This window comes from Chinchilla lanigera, unplaced genomic scaffold (genome assembly GCF_000276665.1).
Source record: "Chinchilla lanigera isolate Chin_1 unplaced genomic scaffold, ChiLan1.0 scaffold00143, whole genome shotgun sequence".
Lineage (NCBI taxonomy): Eukaryota > Metazoa > Chordata > Mammalia > Rodentia > Chinchillidae > Chinchilla > Chinchilla lanigera.
The window spans coordinates 1,962,328-1,983,309 of record NW_004955544.1 but is presented as its reverse complement, the minus strand read 5'-3'; the positions used below and the strand labels follow the sequence as shown (position 1 = coordinate 1,983,309).

General features: G+C 38.4%; 2 protein-coding genes across 4 annotated transcripts in view; one reads left to right on the top strand and one right to left on the bottom strand.

Annotated features, from left to right (window-relative positions):
* Arhgap6 (Rho GTPase activating protein 6) overlaps positions 1 to 20,982 on the bottom strand; it is a 475,573-nt gene that overhangs the window by 112,005 nt on the left and 342,586 nt on the right. The gene's annotated exons all lie outside the window — the stretch shown is intronic.
* Positions 4,247 to 8,421, top strand: Amelx (amelogenin, X-linked). Its single transcript, XM_005411402.1, has 5 exons — positions 4,247 to 4,300; positions 6,194 to 6,241; positions 7,461 to 7,502; positions 7,594 to 7,638; positions 7,930 to 8,421. The coding sequence occupies exons 1-5, from the start codon at positions 4,247 to 4,249 to the stop codon at positions 8,419 to 8,421; spliced, it is 681 nt and encodes a 226-aa protein (XP_005411459.1).

The window sequence follows — 20,982 nt, the reverse complement described above, 5'->3', positions numbered from 1 at the left end:
TGTTTTCATAATATCATGGGTAACTTTTCCACATTTCCATCTATTAAAAGTCTAGCACCTATTTTGCCTAAGAGATTTTTTCAGATACTAAAAAACTCCTAAGGAAGTATAAGGTGTAGTACCTGACTTCCAAGCATTCACATATGGCCAGAGTCTGAATGTTTTCAGGATAAATTACTGATAAAGTGTCTAAATTCAGAAGAAGGTACAACTGTGATTCTGTCCTAACAAAAACCATCCTAGAGCATGATTTTTTCTTATAAGTCAATATAAACAGAAGGAACATTTAAAAGCTGACTTTGGCTCCAGTTACTTAAGAATACTTACTTTTGAAATCATTCCAGAATATTGGACAATTGGACTTACTTTAATATAGACTTCAGAGATGAACCATTACATATAAGAAAGGCTAGTACAACTCAAAATGTCTGACTTATTCAAGCACCGCCCTTATTCTCTGAATATGTTGAGACCAGGAAGTAAGCCGGGGGAAGGAACAACCCCAAGACAAAAAATCAGCAATTAAAACCTGGTGCCACAAAGCTGAAATTTCTGTGCATTTCTCACAGGGGGGCCCCAGTGAGCAGGCCTTATGGGTTGAGAGCACTGCTTTACTTGGAGTTGACAAGCTTGGGCATATGGTTTTTCAGCACACTGTAAAGTAGAAGCAGCAAATTAAAAGGGGAGAAGATGCTAACATAAGCGGCCTCAAAACACCAAAATGTGACGGACTCTAAGTCAAGACAAAGAATAACTACAAAAATTGGCAAAGAACGCAGCTGAACAGTACAGTAACTACCTAACTGGAAGATTTACACAGGAATTAAAATCACAATAAAGAAACATCCTGTTGAGCCCTGTGACCAAATCTGTCACCCTCTCATTCATGAAAGGTGTGAGAAAGTAATGAGATAAGTTTTGTAAAACTACAACACCAAAAGTAATTAATCAATGACTTCATTAATAGAGATTACCCAGAATTTTGTAGAAGAAAACTATGTCCTTAATCCTTTCAGGCACTCCAGTGGATGTAATTAAATAAAATAGGGGAAAGATTGAAAGTATATAATGTGATGCACATATTCCTTCTTCTCCCTTTTATTAGCTTGTTATACCTCAGCTAATTATCCTAAATTTTATTTTGCAACTTCCTTCAGAGAGAATCCTTTTAATCTTTGATATATGATTTGGAAATAAATACACTAATGGGCACGTTTGGTTTTTTAGAACCACATTCTATGTTCAATTTCAGGCCTCGATTTTGCCTGGTAGAGCTTTCTGCTTTCTTCACCGCATCCTCTTTTTCCTGATTGGAAAGTCTACTTTTCTTCACAATTATTATTCATCTCGGATAATTCATACTCAAAGATCAACCTAGATCTTATTTATTAGCATTCTTTAAACATTTGCTATTTGCCAGGTGATGGGAGTAGGGGGACAAGAAATATCTTTTAATTTCCCCAGGGGCATCTCTCATTTATATTTCACATTAATCCTCCTAGGTAAGTTCTACTGTGATCCTAATTTTACAGATGAGGAAACTGAAGCTCAGACAAGCTAAGTAACTTATCAGAGTCCTTTTAACCTGTGGTGAAGTTGGAGTCAGGACTCATGTAAGTCTTAGCTTTATCTTTTCACAATTACCATTGCTTCCTGGATATTTTCTCCTTAAATTTCATTCAGTCAGTGTGGAGAATCCATAGGGGCAAAAAAATATATATATATATGTATATGCACAAACTTTATCAATTTGATTTAAGTATTAAAGAGAATCAGCTATACCACCAATTGTATCTGAGTATATGTATAGTATCTCCTTTAGTGATTTAATATTAATAGACAACTCATTAGTTACCTCCTGTCATTATATACAAGCTTGCTTTTCAACTGATCTGATTCTAGAATAAAGGGAAATCCATATGTTTTACTAAGGTAGAGAGGTAAAGCACATTAATTTAACAAAGGATGCTAAAAGCATGAAGAAAACATAGCTAAAAAGACAGCTAGTAGGCTCTGAGAAAAGAGGGGTATTTGTGTTGGCCTGTAGAAGAAAGTGGGATTGGTGTGGGCCCCAAAGGACCACCAGTGTACAGCCATACCACCCTGAACGTGCCTGATCTCTTCCAAAAGGACCGTCATACCGAGCGAGGCCAAGATGCCGTGTGGAATAGGGGAGCAGGGCAATGCTCCCTGTGGTACATGTTCCTAAGGATCAGTACACATTTTTAGTGTACTGTTTGACACGTGGCATGTACATTACCCTGTACTTTAGATGGTCAGTAAAATTTTGCTACTGTAATAAACCTGAATTCACGATTTCTTGCATGGCAGATGGGTTTCATCACGGGGCCAAGAAGAAAGAACTTTGTCCCCTTTTTGGTGGACGTCAGAGTGGCGAAAAAGGAAAAGCTACAGCAAACAGTGGAAAGCGAGGCAGAGGACAGGTAGTAATGGAATCACTATCTGTCAGCCATACTGGGGAGTGCTTTCAGTTTTCTCACTGGAATGGGAATTTGAATCAATGTATCATAATCTGAAAAGGGCTGGAGAACCCTAGTGGCCATTGTGATAATACTGGAGAAACTCAACCACATGCCTTATTTTTTTTGGCATGAACAACGTTGTTTGCTAGAACTCAGAAATAGACAATGGCACAGAGGCTTCTTAAAAATAAATTTGAATATATCAGCATGTGCAGCTAAATAATTTGCTGACTTCAAAACAGCCAGGTGAAATTTTTTGCCTAAACCTATTATTGCCCATAATGAAAGAGTCTATATGCACTAATCACCACATACAGCTTAAAGGTTGATCACAGCTTCTAAAACTTCATGATGCAGGGATTTTTAGCTATACTCAACACATTTTCCCTTCAGAAACCTGATTGGTTGTTCTAGATGCCGTGAATCGTATATAATGGGCTCCTAGCTGGAAGAAATCTACAGGATCAAGCATCCCTGAGTTTCAGATAGAAACTTAGAAAACCTGCAAAGGTATGTGGACTTTATTCATAATTTGGTATATTTTTATTGTGCTTAGTTTTTTCTTTGATTCCATACTTAAAATATGTAAATATATTCCATATTTCCAATGCTTTATGCTATCAACAGTTGTCTTTTCAGTTGGACCATAATTGAATTAGGCTCTGATTTCTCTAATGAATTGTGTTACTGTTAATGCAATAAAGTATATGTTATTTTTTTAGAAAATTAGTTCAAGAATTGGGAAGCTCTCTTTGGATCCAGATTTCATGACAAAATATTTATTTTAATTGCTTATCAATTAAGATAAAATAATGCTTGACAGACTGTGATCCACTTCTTTAAAACATTTTATTAATTAAATTAAATGGAACTGTCAACAAAATGTGTTTTCTTATGAACTCAATCTTTTAGCAAAACAGATTTAGGAAGTAGAATGCTTCGGTGTACTTTTTGTAGCCAGCATTATCCATGTGACTTTTACTTCTTATGTAAAATTAAAAGTCTTTCTTCTGATAGCTTTCAAGTCAGTCAGTGATCAGTGGGACACAAGAATGTGTACATTTTAGGATGGCCTCTTTTGCTTCATGTCCTAAGGGCCTTAATTATAGAATAGTTTTGGGGCACTGTCAAACAAAATAAAAGTGTTATTAAATGAAGATGGAATCTTTTAGGTAGAAATCATTCACAGCACATCAAAGAATCACACAATACTAGCACTGCCCACTTTCTTTGGTTCAACTCTATCTTTTGCTATCGATGGGAATATCGAACAAAACTCCACTCCTTTAGTCTATTTTGCCAAATTACTTAATATCTTTTCTCAAATAAGTCTTTGTTTTTAATAATGGTAATGCCCAAGAGCACTGTACAAAATAGATTTCGGTGTCTTCCTGTCTTAAATGTGTAAAATATTGCACACTTTGATCATCTCTAAAACTTTTAGAGTCAGTTCTACCCTTTCAATCAGTAGCTGATGCTACTGGTGTATAGTAAAGACAATAATGCAATGGTGGATCATTCATGTCCCTATAACTTGTTTAGCTCTCAACCTAATGTCAAAGCATCTTTATCACTCTTCTGAGTCTACAAACAATTATATAGACTAAGAAACCACATATGAATGAATTCACCTCACAATTGTCCTACCTTTTATTAGTAACATGCTAATGTAGAGTATGTAAATTTTATGGAACATTAGTTATGTCCATGCTTGAGAAGACATAAAAAAGCAAATATTGTTTTGCATTTCAGAACCACCAGAAATGGGGACCTGGATTTTGTTTGCCTGCCTCTTGGGAGCAGCCTTTGCCATGCCTGTGAGTAAAATATCCTTTGCATAGAGCTGTCTAATTTCATACGAAAATCAAAATCTATCCTATGATTGGTAAACTTCAGGTTTTCAAACAATGCAAGTCCAGGAGTCCTCGAATATTTCTGTGTTGAACATACCCTTAAAAAGTTCCTTTTTAAAAAATGAATTCTTGACTGCCTCCAGCAAGATTCTGATTCAGTACATCTGGGGGCGGGGGTGTCCAGGATTCTGCATTTTAATGTTTTCCCAGGAGATCCTACTGAAAGAAGCAGCTTGTAAATACCGCTGCCTATCTCTGTATAGAGTAATCCTTTGAAGGAATCCTTGAAAGCCTTCCAGAGAAAGTACTTAATCACCCTTAGGCAAATCCTATAAAAATCCAATTTCTTACAAGTTTTTAAATCTCTCTGTGCCCTTCAAATACCACTTCTGTTACCCTGCAGTGGGTAAGATTTCTGTTAGGAATTTTCTTCTTGAACTATCTCTCCACTCTGAGAGGCCCCATCTCTTTGGGTGCATCTGCTCTGCAGGCAGTCTGGCTTTTGTGTGGTTACCCACCATCCTGCCTATGACCAGAACACGTTGACGTGCTTTCCATTCAAATGCACCAAAGACCAGAAATTCTGACCCCCTCTGTAGCTGGAGTTACATGCGGGCAGAGAGCTCAGGTCACATGCAGGTAATGCTTTTTGGTGGCATGCAGAGCATTTGTTACAGTCAGAAACCAACAAGTTTGCGTACCTTCCTCCTTTCTTCCTCTGTCACTCAAAAGAGCAAGATTCTGTGCTATGCCTTCCTGAAATCCTGCACTGTAGCAATTTCCTAAGCCCCTGAGGGATCCCTACATTACAAATTCAGCCCTTTTCCAGTGCACAGCTCAACACCTCCAATGTCAGAGGGAGTATGTCCTGTCAGTTTCACACTCAGATGACAGTGAATAAACTCTCTTACTAATAGGAGCATTTTTAAAGAGTAGAAGAGGGTCAACTCTTAATTAGCCTCATATCTGAGGGAGACCTTCCTGCACGCTGTCGTCTCATCTCTCCTGTACTCCAGGCCCATCCGGAATTCCACAAGGCATTCACTTGGCCCCCACTTTGGAAAGGACAGACAGTCCTGGTTTAGATAATTATTCAAGTTCCTTTTTGTTTTTGAATTTTTAAAATTCTGCCATAAATACATGGACAGAATAATAAAAAGGATTGGTCTAAACTTCATAAATCAACTCTTTCTTTGTCCAGAGGAAGAATTTAGAATATTTTCATTTTACCCCACCCATCTTGCTCTCAAATTCATCAATAGCTCCCACGTATTTGCTCCTTTTGTTAGTGCAGATGTGTTATTTTATTTGCCTGCTAATTATGAGGAGTCTCTTTGATACTTAAGGCATTTAACCAGCTGATCTTTAAAGGACCTTTTTGAGAAAATTCTTTTCATGTTGACTTTTTAAAAATTGTGCAGTAGAAACATACTTCTCTCCCCAATCTGGAGTGAGTTTCATCAACAAGTAAACTGGTCAATGGGGGAGGCAAGGATTCCTTGACAACTTGGCATGGACGGGCTTGTCCCAAGTGTCACTGGAAAAATGAATGTATGCTGGCTTCTAATTTCAGGCCTTCCACCATGATATTATTGCCCCTGGGAGAGTTATTCAGCTGCTTGGGACCCCTTTAAAATAAGCAGACCCTTCCTAAACAGCATGTCTATTTAAATTGAAAGTAGTCCTCAAATATAGTCTGTACTATTTAGATTTTTAAACATAGCTTTAGTTTCCTATAATGTGAACAATTGCATATTGACTTAATCTCTTCCTTTCTCTTCCTCTCTCTTCTTTCTCTCCCTCTCTTTTTCTCTGTCCCTCTCTATTTCTATTCTTCTTTACTCCTTCCTATAAAAGCTACCACCTCATCCTGGGCACCCTGGTTATATCAACTTCAGCTATGAGGTAATTTTTCTATTTACTAATTTTAATCGTGGTTTGAACTAACAATCCCCTGTGAAAGACTAGTGTGTTGATTCTTCATTCAAGATGTTGTTTCTCAAACAGTTCCACATTTTCAGTTCCACCACCAGATTCCCAGTTAAAGCCCTGACAGATGGCCTCAAGCCTACACTGTCTCAGCACCCTCCTACCTGGCTACTCTGAATCAGTCTCTTAAATATGTCTATCGATGTATGCATCATGAACTACCACTCAGGGAGGCTCCACGCTAGGCTAGAAAGTGAATTCTGAGCAGTCTTGTTTTATCTCAGTCCATAAAGTGTGAGGCGTAGGTAAGGTGCTTTTAAAGATCCTTTCCAGCTCAGAGACTTATGACTCTAAGATGTTCACACTCTATGTGTGTCTCTCACTGGCTTTACTGAAAGATCAGTGACTAAGTCTTACAGAAGAGTCTCTCCAGAGGGAAAGCATAAGAGTTTTGGAAATGGGGCTTGAGGTTCTCCTCAACCCTATATTAACCACAAAGCCTTGGCAAATCATCTTCTCTCTTTGGAAATACAGAGCTTCTGGAGAAGGGAAATAATGATCACAAGATTATTTGGAGAGGAAAATAGTTAATGAATATGAAAAGTGCTGTGGCACTTATCATTTGAGGAAGTTTGGTAATTTTCTAGTGTATTGTTTCAACGGTGCACTAATGTCAGAAGTACAGCCAAAGGTCCACCAAATATGTCCTGTTCAGAAAGGGCTGAAACTCTTACTTGTCTCACAAGTTCGGGTAACAATTTATGAGTCTGAAGAAAAAAATTGTTAGTAAGAACTGGAGGCAAGATTTTCTGTTCAATCTCCAAAGGTTGATACATGTGACCAGTAAATCTTTGTCTCCAGGATGAGGGACAGTGTTTATACCTGCTTTTCCCCCCAGTATGATATCAAGTAAAAATAGTTTGATTAATATTATATCATATAATTTTTGCTTGTTTGTTTTGCTTTTGCAGTGAAGAGCAGGGACTGTAAAATTAAACAGAATCACTTCTTTTGCAACCTCAGTCAAGTTATGGAGCCTCTCTAACTCTTCATGGACTTATCTATGAAAATGAGGGTGGTGAAACTTGCCTTAGCGTATGCGAGAAAACATGAAAAGTGTATGTGATACATGTAACACAGTGCCTGACACCTAGGGAGAACACAACAAATATTTACCTTCTTCTTTCTTTTGTAGAAGTCACATTCTCAGGCTATCAATATTGACAGGACTGCATTAGTGAGTCTATATTTCATACTGCATTAGTGAGTTTATATGCTGGGCGAATCTCAATGAAATCAAATCCATTCTAATGTCTCCTTCTCTTAAGGTGCTTACCCCCTTGAAGTGGTACCAGAGCATGATAAGGCAGCCGGTATGTAGACATTTTGTTCTTTATTTCCTGAACATGTTAGGCATACATTTAAATTCCCTTATTAAGTGAACTATCATGTATAATCCCCATACAGACACTAATGGGAATTTTAGTTGGTAAAAAGTCCTATATATATACATACATATATGTATATGTACACAGTTAGAAATTCCTGCAAAGGAAAAAATGACTAAATATTCATATGCTCATAATGACAAAGAAAACACTGCTACTTCTCCAGTTGGAAGTCAACTGAGCCAATGGTAAACCTGACTCTCTGTTTCTCACCAGTATCCTTCCTATGGTTACGAACCCATGGGTGGATGGCTGCACCACCAAATCATCCCCGTGCTGTCTCAACAGCATCCCCCGAGTCACACCACCCTTCAGCCTCATCACCACATCCCAGTGGGGCCAGCTCAGCAGCCCGTGGTCCCCCAGCAACCACTGATGCCAGTTCCTGGCCACCACTCCATGACTCCAAACCAACACCACCAGCCTAACCTCCCACCAACTGCCCAGCAGCCCTTCCAGCAGCCCTTCCAGCCCCAACCCGTTCAGCCACCGCACCACCAGCCCCTCCAGCCCCTGCAGCCCCTGCAGCCCCTCCAGCCCCTCCAGCCCCAGTCCACTCTGCACCCCATGCAGCCCCTGCCCCCACAGCAAGCTCTGCCTCCAATGTTCCCCATGCAGCCCCTGTCCCCCCTTATTCCTGATCTGCCTCTGGAAGCTTGGCCAGCAACAGACAAGACCAAGCGGGAAGAAGTGGTGAGTATACCATGAAGCCGCTAAAAGGCAAATCCTGGGGAAATGGTTCAGCAGAATTGGATCCATAGTTCTAAGTTCTCAAAAAACTTAGGGCATACAGTTGCATGGCTACAGGCCCATGATTTTACTAGGTCCATGCACGTACTGTAATTTTATGTGATAAATGCATTTATCTACCTGGCTTGGTAATTGAGACCAGTTTGGATGTGTGTGGGTTTTAAATTGACACTTGTTGAATTCCTATCAAAATATATATTATAGAAACCCATTAACTTTGAGTAATAGTGAAAGAGAATGTTAGCTTTTATATTCCAAAGACTGACTAGCTAGAGTAAACTAAAACTGCAGTGAGGATTTAAGAGAGCAGTACTTTTGAGAGCAAAGGGGTACAAATATTTGAAAAACTGTAAAAGGCAAATAGGAAATCTCTTTGCACATGTAAAGGAAGATTAGCTGTTTAAACTGGTTGCCTAACTTGAAGGGAACTAAAACAGAGTGTTAGATTCTTTTGCAGTACTGAGACCTTCTAGATTAAGCTTTTAGCTAAGAAGTTCTCACAATGAAGAACTAAATCTTTTTTCATTATGGCAAACTCTTCCAAACAAGTGGGAATAGTCAAAAAAATAATCTTTATCCACATCTACAAATCCTGCATTTGAGATAGTGTGACTGCAGTAGATAAATGTTATGATGATTTTGCTACTGAGAAGCAGAAAGGAGAGATTTGCAAAGAACCTGGATGGGGAGCCAGGACACCTGGGTTCCAGTTCTGGCTTTGCCCTCAAAGAAGAGGTAGACTGTACAAATTGCTTAAAAGTTCTGGATTTCCTCACTTCTTTAAAATAAGGAAGAGATTAATTCAGCTAGTTTTAAAACTTTCACCCAACTATAGATGCTGTAGTTTCCTAGTAAAAAATTAGAATACACTTCAGATATGGCTTCAAAATTGGGAGCAACTTATAGAGAAGATGAGGTAGAATTTTAAAAAATTGATCGGGATCCAATAATGTGGTGCCTATCATTGATTATTCTAGCATGAGGCACATGTTCTCTGTTTCCATAGAAAACACATTGTTTACTCCTTTATTAGTAACTAACATCATGGACTTTCTAATGTACGCTTACCTTCCCAGTGCAATTTATGCAAAGGTGACTTTGGACAAATACTTTGAACTCCTTAAAACTCAATTTTCTCTTGTGTAAAATTAGAGTATAACTTGATAGTTTCTTTGAGATATTTTATGGAAAGTGAAATAAAGTGATGAGCTCAGAGCCTGGAAGGCAGGAAGTACTCAATGAAAGGTAACAATCATTATTTTACTATTAAATAATACACTTTGAGTATCCTGAAGGCAGGGACCTAATATCTGATGACAACGACATAAGAAAGACACTGTAGAAATTATAGAGTTCAACTCAGTGGTTGTACATTGTTTTGACAAGACTGAAGCCACATGGGTTATTGTAAACAGTACTCACCGAGAATGTTTGTAAATTATTTTAATTGTTCCTTTTGCTATTTTTTTCAGGATTAAAAATCAGGAAATGAAAGAACTGAAGTAGATATTTCAGTTGCTTTTAGGAATGACACAAGAACACAATGATTTGTGCCTGCAATCATTTTATTTAGCAAGTTCTGTAACTAAAAATAAGTATCAATAGCAGACAATAAAATGTTTTAAAAATCATTCATGTCTTTGTGTTGAATTAAACTTAATTTTTTTTGTGGTACTGAGGATTGAACCCAGGGCCTTCGCACTGAGCTACGTCCCCAGCCCTTTATTATTTTTTATTTGGAGACAGGGTCTCGCTTAGTCGCTAAGTTGCCCAAGTTGGGATCATCTTGCGATTCCCCTGCCTCAGTCTCCCAGAGTGCTGGGGTGACAGGCATGTACCACCACGCCTGGCTTAAAGTTAAATTTTCATGTCACTCTAGACAGCATATTATAAATCAGTATTCTTGAGTAAAGTAGGAATTGTTTGTTTACACATACAAATTGACCATTTGGCAGGCAAATAAGGACTGTATCTCTTTTTGGAGAATCTTTTTATTATCTCAAAACTTTTTTAAAAATGGAAGTTTATACATCAGGTATAATCGTTGATAAAGTGAAAAATGATGAACATGTACAGTCACTGATCCTGAACCAAATGAAAGAAAGTTTAGAAGAAAAATTCTTTGCATTGAAAAAGATAAGCTCTAAAGCGATGTTTATATTATAAAATAAATTAGGACTTGGCCCATTGGCTTTATGCTTCACACCACATTAGTAATCAAAATTTGGTCTTTTGATCTCATTCTACAGAAAAAATATTTAAATGAAATGATGTGATATGTATAATATACTGAATTTAAAATGACTGAAGTAATTTGTCTTCCTAAGAAAAAATTTAATAATGGAGCTTCAAATAGAAAACCACAGTGATTTTATATACAAGTCATTTCTTTCACTTCATAATCTTTAAGATGATAAATTTTACTGCATAGTCTTCAAAATGTTAACAGATGCATAAAATGGACTCAAAACAAGGCTTTTTCCCCGCTCATATTTATATTTGAATCCTTGTTTCCTCCTACACCCACACAAAATTGTAAACAGTCTTTGCAGGGTTTATATTACACAGCACCCACAGTAACTTTATTCCAGTACCTTTATGATTAAGGCCCCTTAATCATTTTCTGGAATGAATAAACATAACTTTACTGGGAGGGTGCCGATATTCAAACAAAAAGCTTGATTTTAAAGGACTTAGATTCAATAAAAAAGGTAAGAAGGCTTTTAATCAGTTGGCATGGGCCAATTTTAATCAATTGAGTAAATATTTATCAAGTGCTCTCTAGGACAAGGCATTAGCATATTTCACCACGTGCTGGTAAAAACAGTAAGTCACCATTCCAAAGGAATCTAGAATCTACCAAAGTGATCAAACAAGATCACAAGGGAGGGACAAATCATGTTTATGTTATGGTAGAAGTACAGCCTTCCCCACCAGTTCTTCCTTGTTGCCAGAGCGGGAATTACTCCCAGCATCTGGCCTTCCACGAGCTCGGGAGAGATGCTCCTCCTTCCCTGCCCGAGGTGGTGAATGTCCACACTTCCATGCCAACTATGGCATCAGTTACTAAAACTTTTTTGCCCTTGCCAGTGATTGGTTTATGCATGGGTTGTGGTGAACCCTGGACACTGAGGACAAGGGCAAGTCTCCTGGGAGAGGAAGACCTTCTAGGGAAATGTTTACCAGCTAATTAAAAAATACATAGATGCATGCTAGGAAAAAGTGCAGTTCCATTATTGAATCTATTTGGTTGAAGATGGTGCTCACAGCTGTGTCCACCATCTAGTGACCAAGAAAAGAAAGTGGAAAAATGAAAAGTCCCTAGGTTTTTGATCACTTCATTGTACCACTGAATTCACTAGTCCTGGGGCCAGCTACAGCTGTTCTGCTCTTTCAGAGAAGAGCAGGAACTGTGGAATTAAACTGTGGACTGAGTACTTTTGTAGCCTCAGTCAAATTAGCAAACTCAAGGTCTTCATGACCTTAGGTGTAAAAGTAAGGGTGGCGATACTTACGCAGGGCTTGTGAGAACACATGAGAAGTGTGTGTGAGAGATGTAGCGCAGAACTGACATACAGGAAAGACCAACTAATGTTTACCTTCTTTCTTTTGTAGAAGTCACATATTCAGGCTATCAATATTGACAGGACTACATTAGTGAGTCTATATTTCATACTGCATTAGTGAGTTTGTATGTTGGATAAAACTCAAATCAAATGCATTCTACTGTCTCTTTCTCTTAAGGTGCATACCCCTTTGAAGTGGTACCAGAATACAAGGCAGCAGGTATGTAGCTATTTTGTTCTTTATTCTCTTGCGATAGATAAAGAGATATGCACTTAAATTCCCTTATTAACTGAAATATCATATTTATTGCACATGCAGTTAGGGCTGATATTGCTGAAATTCTAGTGGAAGTTGTTGTTTCAGTGAGCAGGGAAGCCATAGGCAAAACAAAATGTATATGCAGTAGACTTTTAAAAGGTGGAAGTCCGCAGTCACTTTCATATTGAATGAGTTTTTTTATTTCAATAAATGCCTGTACTATTGCTGACCTAAAATTCAAAAATATCCCCTTTGGGCTCTCCACTAGCTATAGGGTGCATTTTTCTTTCCTATGCTAACTTATAATAAGTTTGAATTGTACCAAAGAAGTCAACTTTAACGAAGAACTCTAACCAGAAAATGCTCACAGTTCACTTACTAAAAAAGCGAAGGAAAACATCAGTTAACAAACCAATTTCCAACATATATTTTCAGAACTGTCTATCTTAATAGCATGCATTGAGGATGGAGATTCAACAAATTATGTAGAACTTATCAAAGACAGTAATAATTGAAACACTTTCCAAGTCAAAATTTAGATGTATAGGATGATAATGCAGAGGAAAATTGCAAACCAGAGATGATTTTTAACTGGAAATAGCCCTGTACACCTGCACTATCCAATATGGCAGTCCCACATGGCTATTTAAATTATCAATGGATTAATAGTAAGTACAATTTAAAATTCAGTGTATCAGTTACAGGTGACACATTTTAAGTGATCAAGAGCCACACTATATTGGTGACTATCATGGTGGACAGCATAGTTGCAGAACTTTTCCATTACCACTGAGAGTTTTGTTAGACAATTGTTCTATACACTACTTTCTGAGATAGAAGAAAACCTCCCATCAATTCAAACATTTTAAACAAAAGACAAAGCAAAACAGATTTGCTGCATAAAACTGATAATCTTAAATATCCACAACAAGTTATTTCTTAGCATGTTGGGGATCCAGATTGATCCAGATCTTACACAAAGATTTTTCTAAGAATGAGAGAAGTGTCATTCTTTTCCTCAGGCCAAATCATATACAGAAAAATGGTTTCAAATACATTAATTGACCTGCTTATATTTGAACTGCTTTAGTGCTAACGGAATTTTTTTTAAATTTCAGACTGTAAACCAGCAATATCCGCACTGAAAGGAGAAGGCTTAGTCTGCCCTTGATCTAGAAATGCAATGGAAATTATAGTTTAAGCTGAATAAAAAATAAAAATAAGAAAAATGGTGTTCATCTTTGAGAGTTATTTACTGCCCATAGACATTAGAGAACATTTACACTCTGTTTTATTGTAGTTCAAACTAACAGTGTAGCATGAAACATGGGGACACACACACACACACACACACACACACACACACATACTGGGTTTACCCATAGTAAAAAGACACATGTAGAGATATGTACTATTTGAGCAACTTAAAATTTAAATAAAACCTCATTCCTCTCCAACCTTTTGGAAAATATATACTTATGGTATGGACTATTGCCACGTAGGTACATTATGCTTCTTCCTATAAAAAATTCTATCAAAGAGAATTGCTTTGTCAAGTTGCTTCTTTCTTTTACAACCAATCAAGTTTACTCCTCCTTTTTCCTAACACCACACAAAATGAAAATCTAGGCTTTTCCCCTAAATCTGAAGTTTTCCCCTTGGAAGTGAGCAATAGCAGATAATACAAAGACTGAGTTTAATTCCAAGATTTAGAAGTTAATACATCCGATAATTCTGTTGACTTAAAAAATAATGTGAAATTCCACTGTGTATAGCTTAACTTGGGAAATCACAAGAGAAAAACACTATCAACCAATTTTCGACATTTCTGGGGCATAGCAGGATCTAGTAGTATTTCACATTTTTGTGAAATTCTTTTTAGTTGGAGTTTTTACTTATTTTTGTGATTTGGCTTTTAATTCCTTTTCTTGCCACCTGGTCTGGAGCCTTATCAGTAGGGGTCATTGGTTGACATTTACCTATTAAAAAATACTTGCCTGCTGTGAGAAGTCCATGGTAGCTTCTTGTGAAACGCATAATCCTTCTAGAAGGTAAATAATACTTGAGGGAGTGGATTGGGGTGGGAGTGGTAAGGGGTGAAGAATTTGAAGACAGAAGAGTAGTCATGTTCCAAGACATTTACCACAATAAATCACACTCAATTGCTTTATCAAAAAAAGTAAATCAACAGAGCCACCTTATAAATATCATCATTCCACGGTCAACAGAAAACACCCCAAGGTGCATATTTGTTTTCTTACTATTAAATCTTTTCCAATAACATTGAATTATGTCATTTCCTCAGAACATCCAAATCTTGTTTTCCTCCATCGAGCATCTTCCACACTTCATATTTAGTTGCAAGGTGAGGGAGCTCTGGGACCAGCTAAGTGACCACCCAAACAAAAATATAGTTTCCAGTGTCACGGGTGTAGTTGGGGGTGGATGCACCTATTTTACATCCAGAATGTGGTGTTCAAAACCATGGCAATAGACTATCTGCTGTAGAAACTTGGACAAAGTTCTTAGCCACTCTGTGCCTCAGTTTCCTCAATGTCCTGATGTCTCTCTCTGAGTCTTTTCATGTTAATAATCCCCATGCTCAATCCTTGCTAGCTATAGCTCTTATATTCCCAAAGGAAGTCTTCTTCTGATTCTGTAGGCCCCAAAGGGAAGCCTACACAGTTGGAAGCAGCGGTCTCACGGAACTTTGGATACCACATGGAAGTTTTCCAGCCAAAGGTTCCAAGGTTGATCATGTCTGCCGTTTATCAGTGTGTCATCTCCCTTAGTGAATGTGAGACTATATGATCCCCAATTTCTTCTACCAGACATCCTCAGGTGCAATTCTTTGTCACCCACTTCCAGACCAGTGCTCACTCTCCATTTCCCACCGGAGAGTAAAGGGGAATTAGTCCAGTAGGTGTATGTACTGGTAACACAAAGCATAGGGGAAACCAAGCCATGAGACTCCTCCTCTTCTTTCACCTTATTTCTAGGATAGGACCTTTTTACAGTGCCTTCTAATACACACCCATCTGGCCCTGGTCACAGTTCAGGTAATGCTACTTTAAGAATTTCTTTGTCATACTGTTTCTAGCTAGAGGAGTGGTTCTTAGCCAGGGATAGCCATGTCTCCTGGGGACATCTGACAATATCTGGAGTCAGACAGGGAGGAGGCAGCACGGTGTTCCTGGTATCTTCTGGGTGGAGGAGTTTACAGCAGGTTACAGAAGAGCTCAATGAGAAGAAAAGAGCTGGACTAGAATGTCAACACTGCTAAGCTTGAGAAACTCTACCTGGAAAACAATGTCAACTTCAAGTCATGATGTGTGTCCAGAATTCAATGCACAGATTTAGAAGAAATCTAGAAATTTGTGTGCAGATTTTTACATCACTGGAAAGAAACCCAAGAGCTCAAATCTTTAAGCTGGCAAACTTGAGATGGGATCACGTATAATAGGCTTTCATTTTCTCCACCTCCTGCATTGGAAAACATCCAAATAGCTTGTGGAGTGGCCAGGATGGCAAAGAAAATTTGCAAGATCAAAAGAGAACTGCCCCAGGATTAAGTTGACTGTTTCTGGTTTGGTTTTTTTTTTTTTTTTTTTTTTTGCAGTACCAGGGATCAAACTCATGACTTGCGCTTGCCAGGTAAGCACTTATGCCACTGAGCTATATCCCCAGCCCTAAGTTGGCTGTTTCTAAATCAAAATTATCCTGCACAAGTTAGGATAGTTCTTTGCTTTTTCAGAAGTCACTTAAGTGAATATGTTACTTGTTTCTTGGGAGGTTACTTAAAAGTGATTTTCTGAGCAATCAAGGGGAGAAAAATAGGCAGACTATTAGCCACCGGTATACCTACTAAATTAAAAATCATTTAGTTTGGGAAGAATTCTGTTTTGAGATTTTCTTCAATGTGTAACAAGAAATGAGTAGTTTGGGATCCAGGGTGGGTAGGAATTTCAGATATATAAATTCTCTTGATTTTCAGAACCACCATTCTCCAAAAGTATAATCTGATGATTATAATAAAGTCTTTGTTATAAAAGTATTAGAAAAAGAAGCCCTACAGCCATGAAGAATAGAAAGCAGTGCATTCTAAGTAGAGGAGGCCCACACTGTTTAGGCGTGAGCCTTGGGTGACCTGGAATATCTGACGCACCCAGGACATGAAGTATCCCATCTGTCCAAATACTATCCAAAATTCAAGACACTCCTAGTAGGGAATTCAACCTTCTCCCTCCTTCCCTCCATGTACTGCACAACAGGAGAACAACCTCAGTGAGCATCATGTCAATGCATCCTCTTTTATGGACCTAATCTCACTAGTCATTGTTGGCTGGAGTGCTCAGGCACAGTTTATGCTTAGCACGATATGTTGGCCATATTTCTATTTCAAGCAACTACACATTTCTACTATGGTCTTTCCACTAGCTAAGAAGCACTTGAGGTAGATTTAGAAAAACACTTAGAAATTAGTCAGTGTGCTTAATATTGGCTCAATGAGCCATATGAATATTAAAAGTTCTAGATACTATAATATAAAAAGATAATGATGAACATTTAAAAAGATAAAATTGAACATATACTGGGCTTTTATGTTACAGACACTCTTCTAAGGCCATGGGATATATTAGTTCATTTAACTCTCAAATTATAGAAGCACTGTCTTTATTCACAACTTACAGATAAGGAGTTGTCTAGACTTTAACTTTTAACAAGAAATTAAGAACTCTTTAAAAAAGATACACACAGTCTGTCTCATTTTTGATGAGTACTATTTAAAAGACAAACTAATTTGTCACCTGCCTGTAGGAGTTTAATTAGTATAACCTATATCTCTTTCTAACAGTGAATGTGAATTTAACTTGATCAGAATCTTGAAGCTAGTCTCCTGTCCTTAGTTTTTCCCGCCAATTTGACTTCCCATGGATGAGCTAAGAACCGAATCATAAAGCAAACTAAAGAACCCCGTAACACAATCCCTGCTCTGCAGTTACTTGGGGGAAGTAGTCTCTGCTGGTAAATCACCATGGAAGGGGAGGAGACCTCCACACATCTTGGTAAATGGTATCACCACAATTGGCCGGTGTTGTCATGGCAATCAGGGGACAACCACCTATTGCAGAGGTGGGGATACACTTGAGCATGGACAGTCCTCACAGCTTCCCTGGTTCCAAAGGATGGGCTGAAACAAATAAATACATATGCAGGGCTCATAAGAACTGTAAGATGCTTTCTTTCATTGATTAGGTCAGAGAAAGCTACTGTGTGACAGAATGATGTATTTTTGAAAATCCAGGTCTTCCCCAATCTTCCTTTTCAGATAGCGCCCTGAAGACATGTGCAGTGCATGCACATAAGGTTTTTAAGTGATATTCTGAAATTCAACAAGGATATCCAGGATAAAAAAAAAAGGCTGCTGATATATTCCTAGCATGACAATGAATTGGAACTAATTGGCTTGCATACTCTCTCAACCTGGCATTTAACACCCAGATTAAAATATAGGAAAAGGTTTAAATATCTCAATAGCTTCCTGCAGTGTGGCCTCCACAAATGTTAGCTATCGAGGCAGCGGTCCAAACTGGCTCCTTTCACAGAGTTCTGACTGGAGAAGGAAATATTTGCAAATTTGTACAGCTGCATGCAATGACAAATTCAGGCTATACAGGTTCACAAAATCCCATTTTCTTCTTCTGATGAGGAACTTGGCCTCAACCTGGTTTCCACAAATGATTTTTCTTAATCTGAAAATAGGTACAACATAGAACTTCAAAGTCTATTTCTTTTTAAACACACTTGTCAATTTTAAAGTAGCTATTAAATATTGCTAAAATGTACAATTTCTATCAGCAAGATTCACCGTTGGAAAACAAAGAGCTGTACTACCTTTGCGGGTTTTCTGTTCCGTTGAGTTAGGAAAAAAATGTTCCCAATATATAGTAAAAGCTATGTAGGAATCTGCAGTCCCTACAACCTGAATTTTATTTGATGTTTGCTATTTTTGTAGATAATTGGAATCACAATATAAAGTCCTTCCTTACAAAATGAGACCATTCAACAGGCTGCAAATGATCATAATCCAAGAGTAGCAAATTTTCTCCAGAAATTACTTCTTTTTTAACAAGCTAAATAATTCCTATATATTTTAGTTACCTTATGCATATAGTGACATGCACTTGACAGAGAAAGGAGGAAATATACAAATTGATGGAAATGAAATGGTCACACAGTTTACAATAATAGACAATCTGTAGAAAAGCTAGTGATTCTATTTTGGTAGTGTTAAAAAAATCCACCACATAAACTAACATTTATTACTTTAGGAAGAATTTAAAGAAAATTTTACTTGCAGCTATATGAAACCAGCAAGTATCTAAGCTCTATGAACATTTTGATAATATTCTAAACTAGTAATAAAAGGTGAATATTAAGATTTTCTTGTATGAAAACATAAAAAATCCAGGAGTCATAGCAAATACTAATAATTGCATTAGAGGCTGCCTTTGTCATACACAACCAGCAAAACCATGATTTACTGAAGCAACCTGTCTTGACTGCATGGAGTGGCCACAAGGAAAGAGACAGACCACATTCTGTGGTTCCACATCAGTATATTATGAAATTTCAAGCTGTCATAAAATCAGTAGCTTCTGTGGCAGTATGTGTTCTTGTCAGCAGTTGTCAGTAATTAGGTAGTACCCAAAGACTGAGGCCCAAAGAGAGGCTCAATAGCAATGATGCTTATGCCACTTCTGTCATGGACATGTTTGGTGACTCTGCCAAAGCCTGATCCACTCTGACCCTTGTTCCTTTACCTGAAGAACCAAAACACTGTGCTAGAAGACCACTAGGCCTATGGAACAATGACACTAAAGGGCCAATATGCATTTTAAAGCCAAATTTCATCAAGTTTCAAATACTAGGAAAATAGCCAAAGGAAAGGTGCAAAAGAAATGACCAGGTTCATACTAAGATTTGCTTTAAGCTTTCAATAAAAAGTATGAGAATCTTGGCAATGATGCACTACATTCCAGTCAGCCTGGCTCCAAGGCTCCAAATCTTTTCCTAAAGTAACAGGCAGAGACATCTCAACTGTCATCTGAACCCTCTGAACTTGGAACATGAAAGAGACTCAAGTTCTAGGACAGAATCCTTCCAGTGCTATTGCATCCCTTCTTTCCTGCTGTGTCCCCTTCCCCAGTCCTGCCCTGGGATCATTATCCCACAAAGCCTGGTCTGGGTCTTGCTTTGCTTCTAGCAAAACACATGCTATCCAGAGCCAGGAATATTTGCACCATGTCTTCTTACCTCTCCAGGGTCCTTACACCTCAGCAGTAGCAGCAGCTCCAGGCAGAACTGGCCCCCCATGTTCCCCGCACAGAGCCTTGTCCAATGTGGGAACACAGGAGGAAGCAGGAGGCAGAGGCACTGCTCAGAACTAGAGGAGTCGGCCAGGCAGGCTCCCCGGCTGACTGGAATGCACAGCGAGAGGCCCTGGGAGGGAGAAGGCCTTGGGTCACTGTGATCCTCTGAGTCAGACACCCAGGGGAGCTCTCGCTCTGAAAGGCCTTCCTGGGCACAGGACACCAAAAGCCCAGTTGAGCTCACTAGGGGTAAATGTCTAAAAGTTAGAACATTGAGGTGAACGGTTACATAGACCTATGCCAGTTGACAGCAAATGGTAGAAATAAAATGCATGCTGGAGGAACAAATCATCAATTGAAATGCTAACACACATATCTGATGATGGACTAGTACCCAGAATGTATTTAAAAAACTCATGCAGCTCAGTAATAAAAAGGCCAATAACTTAGTTAAAACCTGAGCAAAGAATTTCAAGAGGCCATTCTCTGAAAATGATATATAAATGGCCAAGAAGCACACGAAAAGACGTTTGACATCATTACGCACCAGGGAAATGGAAAGCAAAGTCACAATGAGAGCAGGCTTCCATCTGAGTATGGCGCAAGTCACTGGCCCCTAGCACCTCAGCACTCTTTGACTCAACTTGATTCCTAGGCCATTCATGGCAGGATCCTGCTCCAGCTGCGTGGTGCAGCCATGCTCTTCCAGGGTCCTCTGTCCTCAGGCATGGGCTCCCTTCTCTGCATGCTCATAGCTCCACTTAGGAGAGCAATTTGAATTTCACCACTGCTGTTGCATCTCATGTGACTATCATCTTCAAATAGATTGAACGCCCTTAAAGCATAGTGAACCCTCCCAGCTCAGTGTGTTTCCCCTAGCTGATGTTCATACTTGTTGACCTCTGCATTTTTTGGCAGGGAAAGAACCTACTTTTTCAAACATTTTAAAATTAGGGCATTGCCTCTAGGGTCCACTGTGCAGTTTCACTATTAGAAGTAAAATGAAATTAGTAGGAGATGAGAATGAAGGAAGAAGTCCAATGAAGATAATGCTGCGGTGATTTTGAGTTAAAGGAAAATGCAACATTCTTACGTAATTTACCATCCAGTAAAAGAGCTATATTATAGTTAGTGACATCTTTTAATTATTAATTTGCATTATTATATTCTTTTGTGGTACTAGGAATTGAAACCAGAGCCTTTACACTGAACTATACACTTTGACACAGTGTCTCTCCTTAAGATGCTAAGTCTCCCAGGCTGAATTTGAATTTACAACCTCCTGCCTCAGTCTTCAGAGTGCTGTGATTATAGGAATGTG

Coding starts and splice junctions, on each gene's coding strand:
- Amelx (XM_005411402.1), top strand. CDS start 4,247: ATGGGGACCTGGATTTTGTTTGCCTGCCTCTTGGGAGCAGCCTTTGCC. Junction 4,301..6,193: donor GAGCAGCCTTTGCCATGCCT/GTGAGTAAAATA, acceptor TTCCTATAAAAG/CTACCACCTCATCCTGGGCA. Junction 7,639..7,929: donor AGAGCATGATAAGGCAGCCG/GTATGTAGACAT, acceptor GTTTCTCACCAG/TATCCTTCCTATGGTTACGA.